Source organism: Chiloscyllium plagiosum, unplaced genomic scaffold, assembly GCF_037043375.1.
Source record: "Chiloscyllium plagiosum isolate Xiang-an unplaced genomic scaffold, Cpla_swu_hap1 HiC_scaffold_10, whole genome shotgun sequence".
NCBI classification, from domain to species: domain Eukaryota; kingdom Metazoa; phylum Chordata; class Chondrichthyes; order Orectolobiformes; family Hemiscylliidae; genus Chiloscyllium; species Chiloscyllium plagiosum.
Window position 1 is genome coordinate 108,822,584 of NW_028270148.1, and position 14,959 is coordinate 108,837,542.

General features: G+C 46.9%; 1 protein-coding gene across 2 annotated transcripts in view; it reads left to right on the forward strand.

The window, feature by feature from the left end:
• Nucleotides 1–14,959, forward strand: part of plcb1 (phospholipase C beta 1) — an 867,193-nt gene that overhangs the window by 606,534 nt on the left and 245,700 nt on the right. For both annotated transcript variants that reach the window (XM_043696584.2, XM_043696585.2), the window contains exons 10-11: nt 1,656–1,802; nt 4,781–4,938. In XM_043696584.2, coding sequence (XP_043552519.1) covers nt 1,656–1,802; nt 4,781–4,938 — 305 coding nt within the window. The remainder of the gene's footprint in view (nt 1–1,655; nt 1,803–4,780; nt 4,939–14,959) is intronic.

The window sequence follows — 14,959 nt, forward strand, 5'->3', positions numbered from 1 at the left end:
GGTCACATTCAAATTGAATTGAATCAACTTTATTGTCACATGCACTTCAATGAGGACAGTGAAACGTTCATAAGGGTAGAGCTCAGACAGATAAACGAACAGCCATAAACGGCAACGCAATTAATGTTGGTGAGATAACTCCACAGAGGCCGATATCCTGTCATTAAGTCACCCTTTATTTACATGACTCTGACCCAGCTAGCTCAGAACCGGCTCCGAGAGTGAGCAGAACCCTTGACACTCCTGCTTGTGTTTTTTTTTCTTTTTTATTGCTGCTGCTTGCGAGACAGGCATAGTTTAATTTGACTTAAATATGTGCACATCAAGATTAGGGAATTTTTCCTGCAGAATATTATGATTTGTTCATGCAGGTGAAATAAGAGACCAGTGTCCCGTCACCAAGTCACTGTTTATTTACACATGCAGAGTCCTTGACACTGATCCAGCTCCCTCACAGCCAGCTCTCAGAGTGAATAGAACCCCTGACACTCATGTTTATTTCTTTTTTTTTTCTGTTTTCTTTTTCTGTTTTTGCTTAATTACCCCCACACTACCGCCTAACTGCGGTAGAGCTTGTTTTTTTTCCCCAGCACCCATGTTGTGTGTGTGCAGGTATGAGACACAGTGAAAGACACAAGGTGCATGAATCTTTCTTTAATTCCCACCACCAGGAAGAAAGGAAACACCCAAGTGGCCTGTGACAAGCGATGCCCTTCATATCCAAGGGCAATGCTGTGTGATCAAACAGTGAAGGGGAGGGCAGGGGTTAAATCAAAATAGAGTTGAAGGGGGAAATAATACACTCCACTTCCTGCGGCGCCCACCTCTCCCTGAACAACTCCAGGGTGTTGGTGGCCACCGCGTGCTCCTTCTCCAACGAAACCCAGGCCCTAACGTAACCGCAGAAGAGGGGCAGGCAGTCGGCCCTAATGACCCCCTCCACAGCCCACTGCCTGGACCTGTTTATGGCCAGTTTGACCAGGCCCAGGAGCAGACCCACGAGGAGATCTTCAGACCTGCCCTCCCCCTTCCGTACAGGGTGTCCGAAGATCAGGAGCGTGGGACTGAAGTGCAACCAAAAGCAGAGGAGGAGGTCTTTGAGGAAATCAAAAAGGGAACACTCCTGTCTGCCAGGGCTCCCTGATTGGACCAGGTTAACAGCCCCAGTCAGGGAACCCAAATTTTATGAGGCCCACTTGGCTGACCAAGTTTCAATCACTACGGTTGGGGAATCACGAGAGACCAGAATTGCTAAACCAAGTGTGGGTTCTCCGAAGTAAAACAAAATGGACATATTTAAGAGTGGAGACAAATTCTCTCCCATGGTTATGTTGAACCTGGTTGTTGAATGTTTGACTTGGAGATAAAAATTCAGACCAACTTGATGATGATGATTCCACTTGTATTTGTATGTAAAAACAAGGAGAAAGACTGCTCATTCAGTCTGCTTCGTCATTCGATAAAATCATGGCTGGTCTGATTTTAACCTTAACCCTATATTCCTGCATTACCACCAATAATTGTTCATCCCTGGGAACCCGGGGAATTGGCTGAACCTGGTCCAATAAGGAAAATGCTGGGGCATTCTGCATTCAGAGGTACAGTTTGGTTGAATTGGTGTACCTTTAGAATTTCTCTCTCTTATCTGTTTCCAGGGCACATATCTATCGATGGGTTCAAGAAGTATTTGAGTGGCAATGAGAACGGAGTCATTCCACCAGAGAAATTGGATCTGAGTGAGGATATGACTCAACCCCTGTCGCACTATTTCATCAACTCGTCACATAACACCTACCTCACAGGTAAGAGATCGAGAGAGGTCGGCTTTTCCTAACGCAGGGATGAGGGAGCACCAGAATGACCTTCAGTATCCTTGCACTCATTATTAACCCCCCGACACCCACCGTTTAGCTGCTCATGAAGGTACGGATACTGGGTAACTGGGGATTGAATGACTCATCCATGTCGCAGTGATAGAATCTCTACAGTGTGGAAGCAAGCTATTCAGTCCATCGAGTCCACACCGCCCTTCTGAAAAGCATCCCACCCAGACCTATGTCCCTACCCTATCCCTGCATTTCCCACGGCCAATCCACCTAACCCACGCATTCCAGACACTATGGGGCAATTTAGCATGGCAAATCCACCCAACGTGCACATTGGACTACGGGAGGAAACTGGAGCACCCAGAGGAAACCCCACGCAGACATGGGGAGAATGTGCAAAGTCCACACAGACAGTCAACTGAGGCTGGAATCGAACCTGAGTCCCTGGCATTGTGATGCAGCAGTGAGCCACCATGCCACTGCATGGGGCAGTTTGTCTCGGGGTGGGGTCATCTACAACAAAGTTGGGTGACTTAACACTCTATTTGCCAGTATGAACTGCCCAACAGTCATGACCAGGCATCAAAAGAAGCCTTTTTCCAAATCCAGAATCTTGGGAAGACAGTTTATTATTGTGCTGTGATGCTATTCACTATACAGATTGCATTTGGTCCATGGCTTGACTTTGGCTTCTCTTAAAAGCACGAAATTACTGAAGCACCTTCAGTGGAACTGCAGAGGTTCTGGACACACCCTTCTCAGTCCTTGCCTGAGCCTAGCTCCTGCTAAAACCAGCATTCGTTCATGTAGATATCTCTAGATCAGACTTTAACAACAAAGTCTGGTGTTACCATTGAAGCGAAGATGTACCATCCTCCTTAGCAATTACATAATGCCACTTTGACATTAACTCTGAAAACCCAGTCCACCGTTCCGGTCTCTTATACATCCCCAATATTAACTGTTTGACAACTCTGGACTCTTTTACTCCAGAACAGCCCTTGACCAAACTTCCATTCTCCGCCTTGAAATAGCTCCCAGTAATTCCATAGAATTGACACATTGCCATATTGCATGCCTTCCAATTAATTTGTTTGTGATCTTGGACACTATTATTAAATACAAAAATCATATCAGTGGACAGTTCCTTTGTTTTGATTTGCAAATGATGAAATTCTAAGACAGTGATTCATGGAATAGGGAAGGAGCTGCTCTTGGAGAAACATTATTGGAATGATAACCCAAAAACTCAGGCAGATATTCTGGGAACATGGGATCAAATTCCACCATGACTCACAGTAGAATTTGAATTCAATAAAAATCTGGAATTAAAAAAATGACGCTAATGGTGACCATGCAACTATTAGTGATTGTTGCAAAACCCATCTGCTTAACCAATGTTGTTGAGGGGAGGAAATCTGCTATCCTAACCTGATCTGGCCTACTTGTGACTCCAGACACATAACAATGTGGTCAATCCTAACTGACTTCTGGGCATGGCCTTAACTAGCTAGTGATGCCCACATCCCACAAAGGAACAAAGAAATCTCTTAAAATAAAACAAAGAACTGCAGATAAAATCCCTGCAGTGTGGTAACAGGCCATTCGGCCCAACAAGTCCACACCAACCCTCTTAAGAGTCACCCACCCAAACCCATTTCCCTATATTTACCCCTGATGAATGCACCTAACCTACACATCCCTGAACACTATGGGGCAATTTAGCATGGCCAATCCATCCTAACATGCACATCTTAGACTGTGGGAGGAAACCAGGGCACCCGGAGGGAACCCACACAGACACAGGGAGAATGTGCAAACTCCACACCAACCGTCGCCCGAGGCTGGAATTGAACCCCAGTCCCTGCTGCTGTGAGGCAGTAGTGCTAACCACTAAGCCACTGTACCACCCTTGCTAGAGTTCTGAAACAAAAACGGAAACTCAACAGCTCTGGCAGCATCCGTGGAGAGAAAGCAGGGTCGGCATTTTGTGGTGACATTTCCAGTTCTAAAGAGGCGTCATTGGATTTGAAAATATCAGCTCTGCTTTCTCTCTCCACAGATGTTGCTAGACCTACTATGTTTCTCCAAAAATTGTTCGAGAAATCTCTGCATTTTTACTTGAAGCCAAACAGCTTCCTGCATTACTGGGTAATTTCTTCAAAGTTCATTTCCAGTTCCAGAAGTCATTGCCAAGCAACCAGAGAGCAAATTACAGGGATCACTGGTAACTGCCACCAGCGTCACTAAATACGGCATTAGCTTACGTGACATTTCAAAACGCCAGTTTGTGGATTACAGACTGGGGGCTCAACAGGGTAGAAGCTGAGATGTGCTTTCCCCTCTCCAAGGTGTGTCTATACCTGGGAACCTCAGGGATCAGAGGATGGCTCTTTAGGACTGAGATGGGGAAATATTTCATCCTCAGTGGGTGCTGCTTATTTCTAATTCTTTACCCTGGAAAGCTGGATGTTCAGTCACTGAATACATTCCAGAGTGCGATCAATAAATCATTGGGTATTAAGGAAGCAAAGAAAGTGTGGAAAGGGCGGAACAGTGGATTTTATATAAAAGCTCGGTCTTATTAAATAGCAGAGCAAACATGGCCGATCCTCACTGCTATTTTTTTTTAATGTTCTATTGCTACTGTACATTTAGTGATTACTCATGTCCTTTGACCCCTCCCCCTCACCAATCACTTAACATGCCATTCAAATCTATTCAGGAAAGTGGCTCAACGGTGGGTAGTTTTCTATCTTTGACAGTACAGGCTTGATGGGCTGAAGAGCCTCTTCTGTTCTGCCCGATTCCACCATTCTGCACTTTGATGGAATCTTCGTGCTGTTATCCTGCCTTGTATTTACCATGGCTGGGAGTGATGCTAAATGTTGCAGGCTCAATTTGTCCTCACTGGAGCTAACTGATTATTTCTGTCTTGCGTTGGGTTCTCACAGCCGGACAGCTCGCTGGAAACTCTTCTGTGGAAATGTACCGTCAGGTGCTGCTGGCAGGGTGTCGGTGTGTGGAGCTGGACTGCTGGAAGGGCCGCTCAACGGAGGAGGAACCAGTCATCACTCACGGATTTACCATGACAACCGAAATATGTTTCAAGGTATCAATATCCTGGGCTATACATGCTGACAAGAATCGGCTCAGACGCTGGGAATACTGCAGTATTCCTCACCTCCTGTCTCCTCAAAGCCCAGTCCTATCCACAAGGAACAAGTCAGGAGTGTGACCGAATGCTCCCTGCTTGCCCGGGTGAATGCAGCTCCCAACAACTCATTTGGAACGTTACATGCAGTTCTGGTCACCATACTACCAGAAGGACGTGGATGCTTCGGAGACAGTGCACGGATGTTGCCTGGTCTGGAGGGGTTTAGTTATGAGTCAAAAAGTATGGCGCTGGAAAAGCACAGCAGTTCAGGCAGCATCCGAGGAATAGGAGAGTTGATGTTTCGGGCATAAGCCCCTCATCAGGAATGTGGTTTTAGTTATGAGGAGAGTTTGGATAAACTTGCATCATTTTCACTGGAAAAACAGAGGGGCGACCTGATAGAGGTCTACAAGATTATGAGAGGTGCAGATTGGGGGGAAGGTCGGAGACTTTTTTCTCAGGGTGGAAAGTTCAACTGCAAGAGGGCACAGGTTCAAAGTGAGAGGGGGAACATTTAGGGAAGACGTGCAGGGAGAGTGGTGGGTGCCTGGAATGCACTGCCATTGGAGGTAGTGGAAGCAGTGTTAACAATGTTTAAGGCACACGATGGACATGAACATGAGGGGAACAGAGGGATAGATATAGTGGATGGGCAATAAGTAGTGGCTCTAAATAAGGAATAGGAATTGGTGCAGGCTTGGTGGGCTAAAGGGCCTGGTCCTGTGCTATAATGTATTGTACAACACTCAAGAAGCTTGACACCATCCAGAATAAAGCAGCCCACTTAATTGGCACCATGCCCATAAACATTCACTCCCTCCAGCACTGACGCTCAGTAGCAACAGTGTGAACCATCTACAAGATGCACTGCAGAAATTCACCAAATATCCTCAGACAGCTCCTTCCAAACCGATGACCACTTGCACCTAGAAGGACGAGGGCAGCAGATCCATGGGAGCACCATTACCTACAAGGGCCCCTCTGAGCCACTCACCATCCTGACTTGGAATTATATCACCGTTCCTTCACTGTTCTTGGGTCAAAATCCTGGAATTCCCTCCCTAATGGCATTGTGGGTCAACCTACAGCAAATGGACCGCAAAAGTTCAAGAAGGCTGTTAGGGTGAAAGTGAAGGCTGGTAGGTATAGGGAATGCTGGATGACTAAAGAAATTGAGGGTTTGGTTAAGAAAAAGAAGGAAGCATATGTCAGGTATAGACAGGATAGATCGAGTGAATCCTTAGAAGAGTACAAAGGCAGTAGGGGTATCCTAAGAGGGAAATCAGGAGGACAAAAAGAGGACAAGAGAAAGCTTTAGCAAATAGAATTAAGGAGAATCCAAATGGTTTTTACAAATACATTAAAGACAAAAGGGTAACTAGGGAGAGAATAGGGCCCCTCAAAGATCAGCAAGGCGGCCTTTGTGTGGAATCGCAGAAAATGGGAGATACTAAATGAGCATTTTGCATCAGTATTTAGTGTGGAAAAGGACATGGAAGATATAGAATGTAGGGAAATAGATGGTGACACCTTGAAAAATGACCATATTACAGAGGAGAAAGTGCTGGACGTCTTGAAACGCATTAAGGTGGATAAATCCCCAGGACCTGATCAGGTGTAGAAAAATGTGGTGCTGGAAAAACACAGCAGGCCAGGCAGCATCCGGGGAGCAGGAGAATCGATGTTTCGGGCATAAGCCCTTCTTCAGGAATGAGGCTGATGTGCCAAACGGGCTGAGTTAAAAGGTAGGGGGGGGGAGGCAATTTGGGGGAGGGGCGCTGGGAATACGATAGGTGGAAGGAGGTGAGGGTGATAGGTCGGAGAGGGGGTGGGGGCGGAGAGGTCGGGGAGAAGATTGCAGGTCAAGAGGGTGGTGCTGAATCCGAGGATTGAGACTGAGATAAGGTGGGGGGAGGGGAAATGAGGAAGCTGGAGAAATCTACATTCATCCCGTGTGGTTGGAGGGTTCCTAGGAGGAAGATGAGGCACTCTTCCTCCAGGCATCGTGTGGTCAGGGTCTGGCGATGGAGGAGGCCAAGGACCTGCATGTCCTTGGTGGAGTGGGAGGGGGAGCTTAAAGTGTTCCGCCACGGGGCGGTTGGGTTGGTTGGTGCGGGTGTCCCAGAGGTGTTCCCTGAAATGTTCCGCAAGTAGGCGGCCTGTCTCCCCAATGTAGAGGAGACCACATCGGGTGCAGCGGATGCAGTAAATGATGTGTGTGGAGGTGCAGGTGAATTTGCGGCGGATATAGAAGGATCCATTGGGGCCTTGGAGGGAGGTGAGAGGGGAGGTGTGGGCGCAAGTTTTGCATTTCTTGTGGTTGCAGGGGAAGGTGCTGGGAGTGGAGGTTGGGTTGGTGAGGGGTGTGGACCTGACGAGGGAGCCGTGGAGGGAGTGGTCTCTCCTGAATGCTAATAGGGGAGGGGAGGGAAATATATCCTTGGTGGTGGGGTTTGTCTGGAGGTGGCGGAAATGACGAAGGATGATACGATGTATCCGGAGGTTGGTGGGGTGGAAGGTGAGGACCAGCTGGGTTCTGTCCTGGTGGCGATTGGAGGGGCAGGGTTCAAGGACGGAGGTGCGGGAAGTGGAGGAGATGCAGTGGAGAGCATCGTCGACCACGCCTGGGGGGAAATTGCAGTCTTTGAAGAAGGAGGCCATTTGAGTTGTTCGGTAGTGGAATTGGTCCTCCTGGGAGCAGATGAGGAAGAGGGGGAGGAATTGGGAGTATGGGATGGCGTTTTTACAGGGGGTAGGGTGGGAGGAGGTGTAATCGAGGTAGCTGTGGGAGTCGGTCGGTTTGTAGTAAATGTCTGTGTTGAGTCGGTCGCCCGAGATAGAAATGGAGAGGTCTAGGAAGGGGAGGGAGGAGTCTGAGATGGTCCAGGTAAATTTGAGGTCGGGGTGGAAGGTGTTAGTAAAGTGGATGAACTGTTCAATCTCTTCGTGGGAGCACAAGTTAGCGCCAATACAATCATGGATGTAGCGGAGGAAAAGGTGCGGGGTGGTGCCTGTGTAGCTGTGGAAGATGGACTGTTCCACATATCCGATGAAGAGGCAGGCATAGCTGGGGCCCATGCGGATGCCCATGGCTACTCATTTGGTTTGGAGGAAGTGGGAGGATTGGAAGGAGAAGTTGTTAAGAGTGAGGACAAGTGAAGGAGGGTGTCAGTGGAAGGATACTGGTTGGGTCGGCGGGAAAGGAAGAAGCGAAGGGCTTTGAGGCCTTCATGATGGGGGATGGAGGTGTACAGGGACTGGATGTCCATGGTGAAGATAAGGCGTTGGGGGCCGGGGAAGCGAAAAGCATGGAGGAGGTGGAGGGCATGGGTGGTGTCCCGAACGTATGTGGGGAGTTCTTGGACTAAGGGGGACAGGACAGTGTCCAGGTATGCAAAGATGAGTTCGGTGGGGCAGGAGCAGGCTGAGACAATCGGTCGGCCGGGGCAGTCGGGTTTATGGATTTTGGTCAGGAGGTAGAAACGGGCAGTGCGGGGTTGTGGGACTGTGAGGTTGGAGGCAGTTGATGGGAGATCTTGGCACACCGGCCTCATTCCCGAAGAAGGGCTTATGCCCGAAACGTCGATTCTCCTGCTCCTCATCTCCTGCTCCTCGGATGTTGCCTGGCCTGCTGTGCTTCTCCAGCACCACATTTTTCAACTCTGGTACTCCAGCATCTGCAGTCCTCACTTTCTCCTACCTGATCAGGTGTACCCTAGAGCTCTGTGGGAAGCTAGAGAAGTGATTGCTGGGCCTCTTGCTGAGATATTTGTATCATCAATACTCACAGGTGAAGTGCCAGAAGACTGGAGGTTGGCTAACGTGGTGCCACTCTTTAAGAAGAATGGTAAGGACAAGCCATGGAACTATAGACCAGTGAGCCTGACCTCGGTGGTGGGCAAGTTGTTGGAGGGAATCCTGAGGAACAGGATGTACATGTATTTGGAAAGGCAAGAACTGATCAGGGATAGTCAACATGGCTTTGTGCGTGGGAAATCGTGTCTCACAAACTTGATTGAGTTTTTTGAAGAAGTAACAAAGAGGATTGGTGAGGGTAGAGCAGTAGACGTGATCTGTATGGACTTCAGTAAGGCGTTCGACAAGGTTCCCCATGGGAGACTGGTTAGCAAAGTTAGATCTCACGGAATACAGGGAGAATTAGCCATTTGGATACAGAACTGGCTCAAAGGTAGAAGACACAGGGTGGTGGTGGAGGGTTGTTTCTCAGACTGGAAGTCTGTGCCCGGTGGAGTGCCACAAGGATCAGTGCTGCGTCCTCTACTTTTTGTCATTTACATAAATGATTTGTATGCGAGCATAAGAGGTATGGTTAGTAAGTTTGCAGATGACACCAAAATTGAAGTTGTGGTGGACAGCGAAGAAGGTTACCTCAGATTACAACAGGATCTGGACCAGATGGGCCAATGGGCTGAGAAGTAGCACATTGAGTTTAATTCAGATAAATGCGAGATGCTGCATTTTGGGAAAGCAGATCTTAGCAGGACTTGTACACTTAATGGTAAGGTCCTAGGGAGTGTTGCTGAACAATGAGACCTTGGAGAGCAGGTTCATAGCTCCTTGAAAGTGGAGTCGCAGGTAGATAGGATAGTGAAGAAGGCGTTTGGTATGCTTTCCTTCATTGGTCAGAGTATTGAGTACAGGAGTTAGGAGGACATGTTATGGCTGTACAGGTCATTGGTTCGGCCACTGTTGGAATATTGCATACAATTCTGGTCTCCTTCCTATCGGAAAGATGTTGTGAAACTTGAAAGGGTTCAGAAAAGATTTACAAGGATGTTGCCTGGGTTGGAGGGTTTGAGCTACAAGGAGAGGTTGAATAGGCTGGGTTTTTTTTCCCTGGAGGGTTGACCTTATAGAGGGGTGACCTTATAGAGGTTTACAAAATTATGAGGGGCATGGATGGGATAAATGGACAAAGTCTTTTCCCTGGGGTGGGGGAGTCCAGAACTATAGGGCATAGGTTTAGGGTGAGAGGGTGAGAGACTAAGGGGCAACTTTTTCACGCAGAGGGTGGTGCCTGTCTGGATTGAGCTGCAGAAAAAGTGGTGGAGGCTGGTACAATCGCAACATTTAAGAGGCATTTGGATGGGTATATGAATAGGAAGGGTTTGGAGGGATATGGGCCGGGTGCTGGCAGGTGGGACTAGATTGGGTTGGGATATCTGGTCAGCATGGACGGGTTGGACCGAAGGGTCTGTTTCCATGCTGTACAACTCTATGAAGGACAGCTCACCCTGACCTTCTCATGGGGCAAGTAGGGATGGGCAATAAATGCTGACCCAGCCAGTGACACCCACATCCTACAAATAAATAACAAAAGGAAGATTTTATAAAAAACTGTGAACTAACCCTGCTGTGTTGAGTTCTTCCTTGTGGTCCTAAAGGTTACTCAATTTAGCTAATCCCACTCGTGCTGTTGACTTAAAGGCAATTGATGACAAGACCTGATTAATTATTAGGCTATGCAGTAGCTCTTTTGAATATTTTGCTCATTTAAAATCTTGATAATTTTCCGATTTCAGGTCAACACCCTCACTTGAACACACGGCACCTGTTTCTCTTATTGCACAATCCAAATTCAACTGACAAAGTCATGTCTCCAGATCAAAAATATCAGCCCAGATTTTCTGAGAGCGTTCATGGTTCTACCCTGCGTTGGACTCTCTGGGGCCAACGCTGGATGTTGGAGGCTTCAGAATTGTGCAGTCTCCCTTTAATCCAGCTCATTCCTAGCTGCGTCGTACCATCAGGGACAGGCCAGGCTGTGCCCCTTTGTACAGCAGGACCTGTGGCTTTACAGCAGCTTCGATCATTTACTGACACACCAAGGGGCTGTCAAACATTTAAACAGCTTTTCTGTGTGTTTGGTACAGGGATTTGGAAGGGTGGTGAGTTAAAGGGATAGCGTACCAAGGAGGCAAGATGAGGTAAAGGGATAGGGTGGCAGGGAGACATTCCTGATGAAGGGCTTTTGCCCGAAACATCGATTCTCCTGCTTCTCGGATGCTGCCTGACCTGCTGTGCTTTTCCAGCTCCACACTCTTGACCAATGGGCTGAGAAGTGGCAGATGGGGTTTAATTTAGATAAATGCAAGGTGCTGCATTTTGGGAAAGCAAATCTTAGCAGAACTTATACACTTAATGGTAAGGTCAAAGAGAGTTTTGCTGAACAAAGAGACCTTGGAGTGCAGGTTTATAGATCCCTGAAAGTGAAATCGCCGGTCAATATGATAGTGAAGAAGGTATTTGGTATGCTTTCCTTTATTGGTCAGAGTATTGAGTGCATGAACTGTCATGTTGCGGCTGTACAGGACATTGGTTAGGCCATTTTTGGAATATTGCGTCCTATCAGAAGGAAGTTGTGAAACTTGAAAGGGTTCAGAAAAGATTTGCAAGGATGTTGCCAGGGTTGGAGGTTTTGAGCTATAGGGAGAGGATGAATAGGCTGGGGCTGTTTTCCCTGGAGCATTGGAGGCTGAGGGATGACCTTATCGAGGTTTATAAAATCATGCGGGGCAAGGATTGGATAAATAGACAAATTATTTTCCCTGGGGTCGGGGAATCCAGAATGAGAGGGCATAGGTTTAGGGTGAGAGGGAAAAGATTTAAAAGAGACCTAAGGGCAACTTTTTCACGCAGAAAGTGGTACGTGTATGGAATGAACTGTAGAGGAAGTGGTGGAGGCTGGTACAATTGCAACATTTAAGAGGCATTTGGATGGGTATATGAATAGGAAGGGTTTGGAGGGATATGGGCTGGGTGCTGGCAGATGAGACTAGATTGGGTTGGGATATCTGATTGGAATGGACGGGTTGGACTGAAGGGTCTGTTTCCTTGATGTGCATCTCTATGACTCTAATGTGCAGCATCTGCAGTCCTCACTTTCACCTGGCAAGGGGGCAAGGTGAGGTCAAGGAATAGGGTGGCAAGGAGGCAAGGTAAGCTGATGAACAACTCTTGACGCCAACTTTTCCTCATCTCAGAAGGAAATGAACAGTTTAGTCAAGGGTTTAGTATTTTCAAAATCTGTCCTCCACTTTGAGAGTCTTAAGTCGACCTCCAGTAAAATTCATGAAGCTGAAGAAAGTTGTCTGTTTCCTTTCACCAGTTATTGTGAGCTGTTGCCTTTAGCCAAGAAATCAGAGACTTTATAATTTGTGAACCAGTCACTGTGTGCCTCCTGTGGAGAAGTGAAAGAATGCAAAGGAAAAGCTCAGCGAACTAAAGGACTTGGGAAACAAGAGAAAGCTTTCCGATCAAATCCCGAACTGGCGCCATTCAGCTTTTTCACTGAATCATAGAGTCAGAGTCATACAGCATGGAAACAGACCCTTCAGTCCAACAAATCCACATTGACCATAACCCCAAACTAAACTAGTCCCACCTGCCTGCACTTGGCCTATATCAATCCAAACCTTTCCTATTTATATACTGATCCAAATGCCTTTTAAACATTGTAAATTTCCTCAGTATAATTTTCCTTCCATCCACAACACCATTTTTTTTTGTGTCTCTCCTATCGGAAAGATGTTGTGAAACTTGAAAGGGTTCAGAAAAGATTTACAAAAGGATGTTGCCAGGGTTGGAGGGTTTGAGCTGTAGGGAGAGGCTGAACAGGCTGGGGCTGTTTTCCCTGGAGCGTCAGAGGCTGAGGGGTGACCTGATAGAGGTTTATAAAATCAAGAGGGACATGGATAGGGTAAATAGGCAAAGTCTTTTTCCTGGCATCGGGAAGTCCAGATCTAGAGGGCATAGGTATAGGGTGAGAGGGGAAAGATATAAAAGAGACCTAAGGGGCAACTTTTTCACGCAAGTGATGGTGCATGCATTTAATGAGCTGCCAGAGAAAGTGGTGGAGGCTAATACAGTTACAAGTTTTAAAAGACACCTGGATGGGTATATGAATAAGAAGGGTTTGGAGGGTTTGCACTGGCAAATGGGACTAGATTCATTTACGATATCTAGTTGGCATGGATGAGTTGAACCGAAGGGAATCTGTTTCCATGCTATACATCTCTATGATTCTGTGTGTGGAGGAGTTTTAGCAGCTAGGTAACGTTTTAACTACAGAATTAAAAGTAGACAATTCATTCTTTCTTTTACCTTCGATCAGACTTTATCTATTTGTAATAAATAATAATTTGTGTTAAGCACAGAAACCTGGATTCTGTTTTCTACTAACCTGAGTTTATTAGAAACATAAATTGTGGAGTTGAATCCTTTGATAATATTTTGCAAATTTTTCTTGTAAGTCGGGGAATATTGGAGCTTGATTTCTAGCGCACTACCCCAGAGAGGCATAATAAATGAAAACATAAAGTTCTGAAAATACTTAATAAGTTAGAGCAGCATCTTTGAAGAGAGAAACACAATTAACATTTCAGCTCTTATTAGAAATGCGAACATTTCAGGGAGGCTGGGATTGGTGAATGAGTGGAGATGTCTTCATCCTGAGGGGAGAGACTTCACCTTTTTCTCTAACCCACAGAAGTGCTATACTCAGATTGACATGTTTTTTGCCCCCATCGGCCTTTTTGAATTCAGTGCTGTCCTGCAGAATTGGGAACATAGCCATTTCTGATCATGCGGCAGTGTACATGAAGGTTAAGGCCGGGGTGATGGGACAGGCGCATGGCATTAACGCATGGATCCTTTCCTCCTGAAGGATAGCAAGTTTACTGAGTATTTTACGTGGTAATTTAAGATGTTTTGGGACATTAATTCGGTACGACCAGTAATCTGTCGATGCTCTGGTACACTGCCAAGGCCTATGCAAGGGGTTTGATTATTTCTTACTCAGCGACCCGGAAGCGGCAGAGGGGAGAGCATTAGCCCGTGCTTCAGGCTTGCCTGAAGGCAGCTGAGACAGTATACTTTGACAGACCGTCTGTAACCAAGTTGCAGTGGATTACAGCCCTCAGGGCTGCTCAGAATGCTGCGCCCACCCAGACAGCAAGGAGGGAGATTTCCTTTGCGAAACAGAGGTTATCCGAGTCTGGTGATAAACCGGGTAGACATCTGGCGCACCTGGCCAGAAAGAAGGCTGTGAGGACAGATTGGCGAAGATAGAGTCCTTTTTTAAGACCCTAGACCTCCCAGGTGTAACGTCAGAGCAGGTGCCTCTTTTGAATGCCCCTCTGACAATCCAAGAGATACAGGAGGTAGTGAGGCAGCTCCAGAGCGGTAAAGCTCCGGGCCCAGACAGATTTCGGAGTGAGTTTTATAAGGAGTTCATAGACATGCTGGCCGGGCCAATGTTGGGTATGTACAATTATTCAACTGCCTCCCATCCTCTCTGAGAGAAGCAAATATTTCTCTCATTCTCAAGAGAGGGAAAGCCCCAGAGGATTCTACTTCGTACAGGCCCATATCGTTATTAAACTTGAATTTTAAAATGTTGTTGGAAATGCTGGCATTGGGGTTGGAGAGGGTTTTGCCCTTCATCGTAAAGGAGGACCAGACAGGTTTATTAGGGGCCGCAGACTTCTAACAACATGACAAGAGTAGTAAATAGGGTTCAGGTACGCAAGCAAGGGTTGATTCCGGGCTTGGTAGTCTCCCTGGATGCAGAGAAAGTGTTTGACCGGGTGGAGTGGCTGTACCTCTTTTATATCCTGGAGCAGTTTGGTCTTGGAGGGGTCTTTGCCAGATGGGTGGCAGTGTTATACAGTGACCCTAAGACAGCGGTTCTCACTAATGGTATATAGTTTGACAATTTTCGTATTGGTCGAGGCAGCTTACAAAGGTGCCCCCTTTCACCATTACATTAGTGATTGAGCCATTGACAGAGGCCATCCAGAGGGACCCCAATATAATTGCCCAGGAGGTAGGATCAGGAGGGCACAAGATCACCTTTTACGCAGATGATGTTCTTCTCTTTCTAACTAACCCAACAATATCTGTGCCCTGTTTAATACAAGTGATTAATCTATTTGGTTCTGTCTCGGGATATAAA